General features: G+C 39.4%; 1 protein-coding gene across 13 annotated transcripts in view; it reads left to right on the top strand.

Annotated features, from left to right (window-relative positions):
- Positions 1–13705, top strand: part of LOC126189034 (MAGUK p55 subfamily member 7) — a 265575-nt gene that overhangs the window by 181520 nt on the left and 70350 nt on the right. For all 13 annotated transcript variants that reach the window (XM_049930877.1, XM_049930869.1, XM_049930876.1 and 10 more), the window contains 3 exons: positions 7760–7962; positions 8058–8198; positions 8378–8590. In XM_049930877.1, coding sequence (XP_049786834.1) covers positions 7760–7962; positions 8058–8198; positions 8378–8554 — 521 coding nt within the window. In that variant the 3' untranslated portion in view covers positions 8555–8590. The remainder of the gene's footprint in view (positions 1–7759; positions 7963–8057; positions 8199–8377; positions 8591–13705) is intronic.

Raw genomic sequence — 13705 nt, 5'->3', positions numbered from 1 at the left:
TGCCACATTTCTTATTTCGTTGCCAGTGGCTAAACAGAATCACCAAGAAGAATGCATACCTCTTACCAGAAGTTGATGACCTTTGATTGTCTGAAGGGACCAAAGTATCTCTCCACTACAGATATGACACTGGTTGCTTGCAAGTATACAGACCTGACTGAATAGGTGCCTTGTCATTCTTGCTCTTGTTCTAAAGTCCAGTTGTCAAGTGGTAGAAGCTCTAAGTGAACTTTAGATATCTCTACACACCAGCTTCAAAACATATTTTTGTTTTCTTCTCTTTTATTTACTTTTGATAATGATCACCTTTTTCATGTGTATTTAACTTCACACTTGTGACAAGACATATTAGTAAACTATATAAACTATGAGGAATCTAACTAAATTTAACAAGCGGCAGTAATTCATTATCCATACTCAGTAACTGTTCAGTTGGAAATTTACATAAGTTACTGTATATAAGGCTATCACTGAACTAACTTAATGATTGTTTAATATAGTGACTGTACTCAATTGTAGCTGTGTGCAGACTGCACTGTGGCTTTGTGCCCAGCAGGTATTTAAAGGTGCACGTGATACAGTAGAGTCCCATTAATCCGAACTAATTGGGACCGGATCTTTTTCGTTTTACCGATTTGTTCAGATTAGCTGGAATTACGGTGACGAGTTTCTAGAATGAAGTATTGCAAGCAGATAAGTAGGTACATCGTGGTAACAAATGGGAACAAGTGTGGGAACAATCGCTCGCTCTCACTCCCTGCCCTTGTTGTTGTGCATTGTTGAGACCTTTGTAGTGTCTGTGGTCAGTGCACTGCCAATTGCCTCGCAAAGCACTTGGTTATGTTAGTTATCGATTGCTGGCACGCATAACAGTTGTATTGCATTCGTTCATGCTTTGAAGCGGATAGACAATGGTGAGAATGTATCTAAACTGTCAACGGAACTGGGTGGTGGTAAAGCAACCATTTGTGATTGGAAAAAGAGCAGAGTGAAACTTTAACAGTCCTGCGCAACATCTTTGGGAAGAATACTAAAAATTCGGCAGACTTTGAAACAGTCCCAACATGATAAAGGAGATGAAGCTCTTTTCCTTTGGTTTACACAGGAAAGAGAAAGAAGAACTCCTTTGAGTGGAGCACTGGTTCAGGAGAAGGCTGTTTACCTGAACGAGTTAATGGATGGTGACTAGTCTTTTAGAGCAAGTACAGGTTGGTTGGGCAGATTCAAAAAATGTCATTGAATCCGTCAGCTAACAATTACTGGAGAGAAGCTTTCTCCTGACCATGATGCCGTGAAGGAATACTTGGGTGAGTTTGAAAAAATGTTAAAAGAGGGAAAGTATTCTGCCCAAAGAATTTATAATGCTGTTGAGACTGGCCGTAATTTTAGGGCATTGCCAACAAAAAGCCTGGCATCAAAAGCAGAAGACCATGCTCCTGGTTTTAAAATGTGCAAAGATTGTGTGATTATTAGTGTGCAGCAATGCTGCTGGTAATCAGAAGCTGCCTTTAATGCTGATTGGCAACTCTGCTAGGCCCAGAGCTTTTAAAAACTGCAAATGAAGTCCCTGCTTGTATATTATCACAACCAGAAAAAGCATGGATGGATGGATGGTAAGCTGTTCAAAGAATGGTTTCACAGCCACTTTGTTCCCTCTGTTCGACAGTTTTCTAAGGAAAATCATTTGTCTCCCCATGCAATCCTTTTGATTGATAGCGCACCATCTCACACCAGCACTGAGGATTTGTGTGATGGAGAAATTGTGGCAAAGTTTCTGCCGTTGAATGTAACACCACTTCTACAGCCAATGGACCAGGGCGTACTGCAAACATTAAAACTGATTTACAGAAAACAATTTTTAAGAATGCTGATTCAAGATGATAGCTTTCCTTTAGTGGACAAAATAAAAAACACCAATGTGAAGGATGTTGTTTATTGGGCCACTGAGGCATGGCAGAATATTTCAGGAAATACTCTGAGAAAATTGTGGAGAAAACTGTGGACATCTCTTGAATTTCAGGACAACCTAATTGTAAATGAAGAGGAAAATCTTCTACAAATGATACAGACAATCCCTGGATGTGAAGAAGCTAGTGAAGGAGACATAGATGAGTGAATGGCAGTGGGTGGGGCATGTATGAAGAACCTTGCTGACACTGATTTAGTTGCTGCTGTGACTCAAGACCAGGAAGAAATGGAGGAAGAAATGGACTGCTGTGATGGAAGTGATGACGAGCCTGAAAGCGTCAAAGGAGAGCTGGTGCCATACAGTGACACAGTAGAAGCCCTTGACCACGCGCTACGTTATTTGGAGCAACAGCCCACTGCTACACCTGCTGATTTGATGTTTATGAGATGGTGGCGCAAGTATGCGTTGTATAACAGACTATCTTTATTACACCAAAAAACAATGACTTGAGTTCATGTCATCTAAAAAGTAGGGATAAAATGTCTGCTGTATTTTAGTAAGTTTGTCAGCTTTTCTTTCATTGTTATGCATTGTTTAAGCTTAATGTTTTCTTGTCAGTTTCTCTAATACATGTTTACTGTACTGTGTAAATTAAAATAGTGTGTATGTACAGCATTTTACAGCACAGTTTTCCATACTTAGACTAACATTTTTCATGTTTGGATTAACCGAACATTCAGATTACCAGGGTTCGGATTAGTGGGACTCTGCTGTACTGAAATTGCAAATTTTTTGAATGCAAGTTTATTACACTTTCAAAAAAAAAAAATGAAAGCTGGAAAAGTAGAGAGTATGTATAAACATTAGAGAACAAAGTTATTGTGTTTAACTGTGGATTGTATAGTCTTCAATGGGACTTGATATATTTTATGTAGTGGAAGTTCAGATGTATACTTTTATCCCTGGGACTTAGAAAAGCTTGCCAAGAAATTTGTGAATACTCAGATTTTCCAGTTGAGGTATTTCATTAATTAAAATGTTACTCTATTAAAAGTATACGTCTTTGGAAGGAGAAAAATCAAGGCTGAAAGAGAGGGACACTGGATTTTTGAAAGAATTACATTCAAACATTCAGAAAACCAGCATTTTGGAATAGAGCTAACTTTTTAATTACATAGTTTTCATTAATAATGAGCTGTTTGGTAGAAAGAAACTAATAAGGACTTTCAGGTAGTTGATACCAATAAAAGAATTCTGGGTCTTGGCATTCCTTGATTGCTCAGGAAATACAGAAGGTGAAAATATCACAAACTTGACTTATATACTTAATTGTCCTTGGCATCAGATCCAATAGATTTCATTAATTGGCTTAGCTTTTTGTAGTAAACAGTCCACAGTGAATTTCTTTTATTTCCATTTCCTTGTTCATTGTAGGGTCAACTGTTCATATTTGCTCTATCACAGACTTATTATAAGTAACTGCCGTCTTATCTTGAGCGCTGTATTCCTTGCACATAATTTTCAACAAATGTGTGACACACACACACACACACACACACACACACACACACACAAACTCTTTAGAGCAGTGACATGTATCTGCTATTTAGAATTCATTGTACACACACACACACACACACTGCATTGAATGAACAGCTGACTCAAACCCATTTCACTTGCCAGATTTGTCACGATCTCCTGTCGATACGCTACAATCTGTTTGTGCAAGTGTGAGTTGTGCCTTCAGATTTGAGCCTGCTCAAATCCCCAACTCCAACTTACAGGTTTTGCACATCTTACATCAGTGCAAATCTTCTGTCCAAACACTACAGTCTGTCTGTGCACATGTCCATAGACATTTGCATGGACAGATTGTTGCATGTGGACCAGACTTACATTATACACAGCTGCTATTTTTCTCCTCGTATTTTATACTAAGAGTTGAATAACTTGACTGATTTATAGAACACTATCAGCAGTCAGGATACTAGAAATGTTATACCCTGTTTAAAATTTATATCCCTGGCCCAAATATTATGATAAATTGTGGAAGGAGTGATTAATAATGTACCCTTCTACTGCATTTTTTAATATCTTAGTATCTCCATTTTCCTGCCTGCTGTCTGCCCACTAGGCAGGAAGCTGGAAAATCTCATATATTAAAAAGTAAAATAGAGAGAACGGAAGTTTTTGGAGATATGTCAACAATACATTTATGGTATGGCCATACGGGAGGGATGCTCTCAATCGTTTCCTAGCTCATTTCAATTATCTGCATGTCAATATTAGGTTTATGGTGCAAGTAGAAAAGGATGGGAAACTTCCATTCCTAGAAGTCTTGGTTTACAGGAGGGATGATGAGACGGTAGGACAAGGTGTTTATCATAAGCCCACACATACAGACTGATATCATCATGTATCAAGTTGTCATCCATTGTACCAACGCCAAGAGGTCCAGTGTACATTGGAAAGAAGTGCTTATGCCATCTCAGATGCAGATAGTTTGACACAAGAACTGGATCATTTAAAAGCAGTGTTCCAGCAGAATGGTTATACTGACATTCAGATCCATCATGCTGTACAGATTGGACTCCCACAGGAACCGAGAAAAGATACAAGGAAATTGGTGGTGTTCCTACCTGTCGCGGGAAGCATAGCTTCAAAAATAAGAAGAATTTTAAAGAGGTTCAATAGTAAAAGTGTATTCCATCCACCAGCTAATACTAGAGCACTGCTTGGCTCAGTAAAGGATGATTTGTGCCTGAGAAAGCCTGGTGTCTACAAAATTCCCTGCCATTGTGGGGAAGCCTATATTGGACAAACGATTCGTCCGAAAGAACAGACACAACTCAAGAGACAAAGGGGAGGAAAGGGAAGGGATTACTGATGTCAGCTGCATCAGGACATTACACAGAATCTGCAGTGATGAGTGAAAATGTGTACTGCACCAGGATATGTGCCTGGGATGTACTGCTTACTAGGCAACTGCGGACATGTCTGAAAGAACAGACAACGCGCATTCATGTAATTGATTTGCGTAGATGGACAATGGATCCACCTTCTATAGTGCAGATGTGCAAGTACATCCAACCTTCTGCAGAAATGTCAGACTAGCGAGAATGGAGGAAATGGAGGAGGACTGCAGATAGGTGGCATTCAGTGGGAATGTGCATTGGCTGTGAGGTGTTCTGATATAGTCCACACAGTTGCGGTAATACTATGTCCCAGATGGTGGAGTGGTTAACGCTCCTGCCTATTAAGCAGCAGATCACTGGTTCGAATCCCTTGTCCTTCCATTTTTCTCCATAGGTATCAGAACGCCATTCTTTTTTTGATGAGGCTTATGACGTTTTGACAAAAAATACTAACTGAATGTTCTTTAAGATCCATGGCTTTGTCACAGCTGCCGTATTTTGTACTACTAGTAGCTTTTTCAACTGTAACTATATTTTTTCTGTAGCTGTGCCTCTCAGTTGAGATTACTCTAAATGGGAATAAGGAACACTTTGGAAATCACTAGAATATGATGAATACTGCATTGAATAGACTGGTTGCTTTTGGCAAGTGATTGTGTAAGTAGCCATTTACCAGAAGCATTCAGATGCAGTCTGTGCCTTGTATGATGTGAGTGAGTGCTCAGTCACTCCTCATGTGTGAATATGCAGTGCTGCCTTGTGAATTTCTCCATATTACGTCTCAACACATTTCACAGAATGTTTCTTACAAGGGTTATCATACCGCTCAGAGAGTGATATAACCTTCACACACACTAGTGTGAGGAGTAGCCTCAGTAATGTGTTCAATGGCATTGTCAGTGTCAGTTGTATAGCTGAGGCTGCAACTTAAATTGTTCACTGCACATCGTACTACATGGTGAGACAGTCAGATGGGAAGATTGCAAAAAATTGACGGAAACTGGAGATTTAAACAGTTTCTTTTTCCTTGAATCTAGTGTACATGAGTGGAAATTAGTATTTCACCTTAAAAACCTCTTTTTTCTCCTCCATGTGGCGTCCTTTGTTTCACACACATTTTCAGAGTCTGAGAGTGAATCTGCTGATGAGACACTGCATGGACTCTCCAGCAGAATATTTTTTATTTCGTGGTGAAACCTCTCCTTCAAATAATGTCTGGTTCTTGGGTGGTTTTCTTGGAAAACTATGGAATTAAGGTAACCCCAAATTAAAAAGTCTGGACTCAGTAAGTCTGGTGAATGTGGAAGCCACAAAATATTGCCATTTCTACTGATGAAACAACCAGAAAATGTGAGTCTAAGCAAATCTGTTGACACTGCAGCAAATCCATTGACATTGCAGCAGTATAGCTAGTTGCAGCATCATGCTGGAAAACTGTTTATTGATGGGGATTGGAAGATGGCACAGCAGCCTGTGGGGGTAAATTGAACTTGCAATGGAAAGTGCATTGAGCTCCAACAAAACTGTCTGAGTTTTGTAATAGATCTTTACAACAACACATTGTCAGGTATCTCTCAAAGCCTAAATCTGTGGACCAGTTCTGATATTCCTGTCACATGACTAGTACCCAGCAGGAATCCTGTCGTGGTCTTCTTAACAATTTATTTCCTTGCTTTTTTGTGCACAGTCAGACTGATTATGAACTTGTTGGATTGTCTACGTGCTTTTGTTCATAGTCTGTGAGGCTCTGAAGCTGTTGGAGGTGACTTGGCTGAAGCTATCAGATTTGCATCATCTTTTGTGTCTTTCCACTAATTTGGAAGGCTTCACTATAATACAGTTTCCTGACTTAGCTTAGAATTACTACAGCAAACAGTTCGTTGGCAGTTTACACACTTTTCCATTTTAAACAGTAAAATTTTGCCTTGGGTATTTGGTTAACCATCTTTATTCAGACTAAATAATTTTTATAAAATAGCTCATAAATAAGACTTATTCAGTGACTACTCTGTTACATGTTTTAAATCTAGTTTTTAAGATTAAATACGTCTAATAATGAAATTTTCTTATGAGAGAAAATGAAAGTTATTGATGTAAGATAATTTTTCTATGACAGCGAATTAAGTTAATTAAGTTTATGTCCTCAGTCAAAATAATATGTAATTTAATTAAAATTATTGTAATATTGTACCTATAGTTATATTGTAATGTTATGTACTCACTGTTGTGATCAGCTGATTGGCAATGCCAGATCCTGACATTCTTTGTACAGTTAATGAAAAGCAAATAGAGTCCAGACAAAACTACCACATGAATGCAAATAAAGACATTTTCAAATTTTGAAAGGATTATAATCCACATTACTGAAACTTTTCATACGGTCCAGTTTCCTGTAATTCATTGATTAGTTAATGGTTTGCTGAATATCTTATTTTCCAGCTCTGACTCACCAGGTTAGCCAAGAGCGCTAATGTGTTGCTTCCTAGACTCGGGTAGGCATGCCAGCCCTGGATCGAATCCACCTGGCAGATTAAAGGTGAGGGCCGGTGTGCCGGCCAGCCTGGATGTGGTTTTTAGGCAGTTTTCCACATCTCACTAGGTGAATACCTGGCTGGTCCCCACTTCCTGTCTCAGTTACACATCTCGCAGACATTTGAAAACATTTGCACTATTTCATGGATTACACTGGACACGGACAGCTGGGGTCACTAACTCCATCCCAGGGGGGAGGGGGGTTGCATCCGGGAAGGGCATCCAGCCACCCTCTGACACTAACAGAGCCACACTCCATAGTAACAACGCCAACCACGTGTTGGAGTCGAACAAAGGCCCAAAGAAAATAATGATGATGATTATGTTCCAGCTCCCAACAACATTCATTACCTTTTATATTATTCTTTTTTTCTGTATGGTATTCCCATAAATTTTTTTGTAGATACATCCCGTCCTCCAAAACATGGAGAAGTGAATGGAAAAGACTATTTCTTTGTAACTCGGGAAAAAATGGAGGAAGACATAGAAGCAAGCAAATTTATTGAATTTGGAGAATACAAAGGAAATTTATACGGGACATCAGCTGAAAGTGTGAAGTCATTGGTTAATGCTGGATATGTTTGCATACTAAATCCCCATTATCAAGTAAGTTTCTTTCATTATCATAGTCATGTCAGATAAACATTTACTTTGTCTTATGATGTATCTTCATTCAAATCTACATTAAAAATTTTCTGTAGGCATTGAAGATGTTAAGAACACCTCAGTTGAAACCTTATATAATCTACATTAAACCACCAACTTTTGATATTTTGAAGGAAACAAGAAATGCTGCATATGCACGTTCAACATTTGATGAGACAAATTCCAGGGGATTCACCGTAAGTCATAATATTTGCTATCATTTGCTGGGCAACTGTTATTGGATTAAGTTCAGCTTCAAAAATTAGATGCATGTGTTAGACAAATACTACATAATATAACTTCCTAGAGTAAATATAAATTACAGTGTTATCAAATATTGAATAATAATTCGCTCTTCCTTCCCCTTGTATCACAGGATGAAGAATTTCATGAAATACTCCACAGCAGTGAACGAATTGAATTTCTTTACAGTCATTTATTTGATGAAGTAATTGTGAATGCAGATCTTTCAGTGGCATTTGAGCAGTTAGTTAGAGTTGCCAGTAAAGTGGAAACAGAACCACTATGGGTTCCCGCATCATGGGTGCAGTGAAGAGATTTTGCAGTTTGCTTTGTTTGTCAATAAATGGTAAGTTAACCAGTAGTAAAATATTGCACTTAAATAACTGGAAAATTCATATGTGAAGCTCAAATACATATCAGCTTTTTATGCAAATTGTATTTACTAGATTGAATGGGTAGGTAATAAGATTTCATTTAGACTCATACTTCATAATCAGTGCTTGTTTCTAACTGCCTGCTGCCACCCACCTTCCATATGTTATGAGTGCTGGCATTGCAACTGCAACTGTGTTTTCAGCAGGAGACATAGTCATATAACCCAGCTAAGGTCACGTAGTTCCAAGGATAATATACTGCAAAGATATACCAACTTACATGCATACACTTCTCAGCTTTTGGCAAGATCAATATGTAGTATCAAGGGAGTCCTCTTGGACCCCCTAGTATGCTGTGGCATAGACTGCATTAGTATTTCAACTCAAATTCTTACATTTATTACATCACATGTGGATACTTGTATTGTTTCACGTAATATACAATAAAGTGAGGCATAGCCAGAGCCCTCATGTAGATTTTGACATTTTGGACTCTTGCTTTCATTTAGGGGAATCAATATGTACCATAACCTCCAAGCTGTACTGTACGCCGTGTGTGCAGATGGCATCCTGCCATTTACAAGACAGTAGTGGACATCGAAATAGACTGTAATATGAATGGTGACACTGTTAAAATCATTGACGTTCTGCATGGGGAGATTGTATTTCACAGTGGACAATTTGATATTGTTTTAACTGACGTTCAAGTTGTTTGTGGGCAAGCCTGGTTAATTATTGCTATAGTCTGTTTTCATTCACACTGAATGCATTGTATGCTCTTTTAAGTATTAAGTTGCTGCATAAGCTCATAGTATTTTTTCATAAGTTTAATAAACACAAAAGATGCTTGTAACAGAGACTTTAGTCATCAATAATTTATTCTCCTTCACTATTTACAACAGTCTATCAATGCTGGGGTAATTTTTCAATTCTGTGACTGTAGAAATCACTTGATTTTGAGGCAAATAACTCATCAGGCCATGTTCAGAGTGCATTTTCATCCAGAAAGAAAATTCCTTGAAGGATGATCGATAGAGAGTGGAAAAGGTGGAAATCTGAAGGCGCAATATCAGATGAATAAGGTGGGTGTGGAATGACTTCCCTACCCAACTACTCTGAAATGTTTTTTGTCAGTCTTGCAGAATGTTGGCTGGTGTTATTGTGGACTAGTATCACTTCATGCAGTCTTCCTGGTTGTTGTTCTTGGACTGATCTGCAAGATGTCTCAATTGTTGACAATAAATGCCAGCAGTGATGGTTACACTTCATATTTACATACATCAATCCTTGCTTCATAGATCATGAATACGACATTTCTTAATGATGTGGAATGTGTCACTTTAATGTGTTTTCTTTACACAAAATATCTAATTAATTAATTAATTTCTTTTACAGTTACTACTTCCTATTTAAGAATTCATCCATTGATTAGAAGGAGTTGTCATTCAGAAATTCTTTTTATTGGCTTTTAAATGTTGTTTGACTATCTGTCAAACTCTTAATACGATTTGGCAAATGACCAAAGATTTTTGTGGCAGCATAATTCACCCCTTTCTGTGCCAAAGTGAGATTTAATCCAGAGTAGTGAATATAATCTTTTCTTCTAGTGTTGTAGTTATGCACTTTGCTGTTATTTTTGAATTGGGAAGGGTTATTAATGACAAATTTCATACGTGAATATATGTATTGCGAAGGTACTGTGAATATCCTGAGTTACTTAAATAAATGTCGGCTTCCTTAAATAAATGTCTGCAAGGTGATCTTGGGTGGGCTCCAGCTATTATTCTGATTACATGCTTTTGTGCAATGAATACTTTCTCTCTTAATGATGAATTGCTCCATAATATTATGCCATATGAAAGCAGTGAATGAAAATAGGCATAGTAGGCTAATTTACTGATATGTTTGTCACCAAAATTTGCAATAACCCTAACAGCATAAGTAACTGAACCTAACCGTTTCAGCAGATCATTGATACGTTTCTTCCAATTCAATTTCTCATCAATGCACGCACCCAGAAATTTTGAGTGTTCTACCTTAGCAACAGACTTCTGTTCATAGTCTATATTTATCAATGGTGTTATGCCATTTACTGTACAGAATTGTATAAACTGTGTTTTCTCAAAATTTAGTCAGAGTCCATTTGCAGAGAACCATTTAATAATTTTCTGAAGGACATTACTTGCGATTTCCTCATCTGATTCTTGCTTCTTGGGTGTGATTACTATACTTGTATCATCAGCAAAAAGAACTAACTTTGCATCTTCATGAATATAAAGTGGCAAGTTGTCAATATACACTCCTGGAAATTGAAATAAGAACACCGTGAATACATTGTCCCAGGAAGGGGAAACTTTATTGACACATTCCTGGGGTCAGATACATCACATGATCACACTGACAGAACCACAGGCACATAGACACAGGCAACAGAGCATGCACAATGTCGGCACTAGTACAGTGTATATCCACCTTTCGCAGCAATGCAGGCTGCTATTCTCCCATGGAGACGATCGTAGAGATGCTGGATGTAGTCCTGTGGAACGGCTTGCCATGCCATTTCCACCTGGCGCCTCAGTTGGACCAGCGTTCGTGCTGGACGTGCAGACCGCGTGAGACGACGCTTCATCCAGTCCCAAACATGCTCAATGGGGGACAGATCCGGAGATCTTGCTGGCCAGGTTAGTTGACTTACACCTTCTAGAGCACGTTGGGTGGCACGGGATACATGCGGACGTGCATTGTCCTGTTGGAACAGCAAGTTCCCTTGCCGGTCTAGGAATGGTAGAACGATGGGTTCGATGACGGTTTGGATGTACCGTGCACTATTCAGTGTCCCCTCGACGATCACCAGTGGTGTACGGCCAGTGTAGGAGATCGCTCCCCACACCATGATGCCGGGTATTGGCCCTGTGTGCCTCGGTCGTATGCAGTCCTGATTGTGGCGCTCACCTGCACGGCGCCAAACACGCATACGACCATCATTGGCACCAAGGCAGAAGCGACTCTCATCGCTGAAGATGACACGTCTCCATTCGTCCCTCCATTCACGCCTGTCGCGACACCACTGGAGGCGGGCTGCACGATGTTGGGGCGTGAGCGGAAGACGGCCTAACGGTGTGCGTGACCGTAGCCCAGCTTCATGGAGACGGTTGCGAATGGTCCTCGCCGATACCCCAGGAGCAACAGTGTCCTTAATTTGCTGGGAAGTGGCGGTGCGGTCCCCTACGGCACTGCGTAGGATCCTACGGTCTTGGTGTGCATCCGTGTGTCGCTGCGGTCCGGTCCCAGGTCGACGGGCACGTGCACCTTCCGCCGACCACTGGCGACAACATCGATGTACTGTGGAGACCTCACGCCCCACGTGTTGAGCAATTCGGCGGTACGTCCACCCGGCCTCCCGCATGCCCACTATACGCCCTCGCTCAAAGTCCGTCAACTGCACATACGGTTCACGTCCACGCTGTCGCGGCATGCTACCAGTGTTAAAGACTGCGATGGAGCTCCGTATGCCACGGCAAACTGGCTGACACTGACGGCGGCGGTGCACAAATGCTGCGCAGCTAGCACCATTCGACGGCCAACACCGCGGTTCCTGGTGTGTCCGCTGTGCCGTGCGTGTGATCATTGCTTGTACAGCCCTCTCGCAGTGTCCGGAGCAAGTATGGTGGGTCTGACACACCGGTGTCAATGTGTTCTTTTTTCCATTTCCAGGAGTGTATATCAAGAACAATAAGGGACCCAAGACTGAACCCTGTGGGACACTATTCTTGATACCTCCCCAGATAGAGGACTCTGTTGGTTTTTGTAGACTATCTGTACTGTTAATTTCAACCTTCTGCATTCTTCCAGTTAAGTACGAATTAAACCACTTGTGCACTGTCCCACTCGTACCACAATACTTTAGCTTATCTAGAAGAATTTGATGATTCACACAATCAAAAGCCTTTGAGAGATCACAAAATATCCCATTGGGTGATGTTTGGTTATTCATTGCATTTAATATTTGATCAGTGAAAGCATATATAGCATTTTCTGTTGAAAAGCCTTTCTGAAAACCAAATTGACATTTTGTTATTACTTACAAATATGTGATGCTACTCTTGAATACATTACTTTTTCAAGAATTTTGGATAAAGCTGTCAGAAGTGAGACTGGGCGGTAGTTGTTAGCTTCAGATCTATCCCCTTTTTTATGCAATGGTTTAATAATTGCATATTTCAGTCTATCTGGAAAAATTCCCTGTTTCAGTGAGCTACTACGTATGTGGCTGAGAATCCTACTTATTTGTTGGGAACAAGCTTTTAGTACTCTGTTGGAAATGCCATCAATTCCATGTGAGGTTTTACTTTTGAGATAATTTATTATTTTCCTAATTTCAGTAGGAGAGATGGGTTGAATTTCAATTTTATCAAATTGCGTAGGTACTGCTTCTTCCATATACTGTCTTGCATTTTCTAATGAATAGCTGGAACCTATTTTCTCTACAAGATTTAAAAATGATTATTAAAAATGTTTTCTACTTCTGACTTCTTGTCAACAAACTTTTCATTGTGTTTGATAGAAATACAGTCTACCTGTGCTCTCAGTTGCCCTGTTTCCCTTTTCACAATATTCCAAATTGTTTTAATTTTATTATCAGATGTGCGAATCTCAGACATAACGCACATACTTCTGGACTTTTTAATAACTTTTTTTAATACAGTGCAGTAGTTTTTATAATGCTTCATTGTTTTGGGATCACTACTCCTCCTAGCTATAAGATACATTTCCCTTTTCTGTTTACAAGATATTTTTATCCCTTTAGTAAGCCATGTATTTTTACATGGTTTCTTACAATTATATTTCATTGTTTTCTTAGGGAAACTGTTTTCTAATATACTCACAAAGGTATCATGAAATAGGTTAAATTTTAAATTAGCATCATGTTCCCTGTACACCTCATCCCAATCTAACTGTTGCAAGCTTTCCCTAAAATTTTGAAGTGTTAAATTGTTAATGGAGTACTGTTTTGCATTACTGTATACAACTATATCATATACTGTAATTAACTGTGCATCATGATCAGACAGACTGTTCTTAACAGG

This window comes from Schistocerca cancellata, chromosome 5, assembly GCF_023864275.1.
Source record: "Schistocerca cancellata isolate TAMUIC-IGC-003103 chromosome 5, iqSchCanc2.1, whole genome shotgun sequence".
Taxonomy (NCBI): Eukaryota; Metazoa; Arthropoda; class Insecta; order Orthoptera; family Acrididae; genus Schistocerca; species Schistocerca cancellata.
The sequence above is the reverse complement of the archived record's forward strand: the minus strand, read 5'-3'. Positions and strand labels throughout refer to the sequence as shown.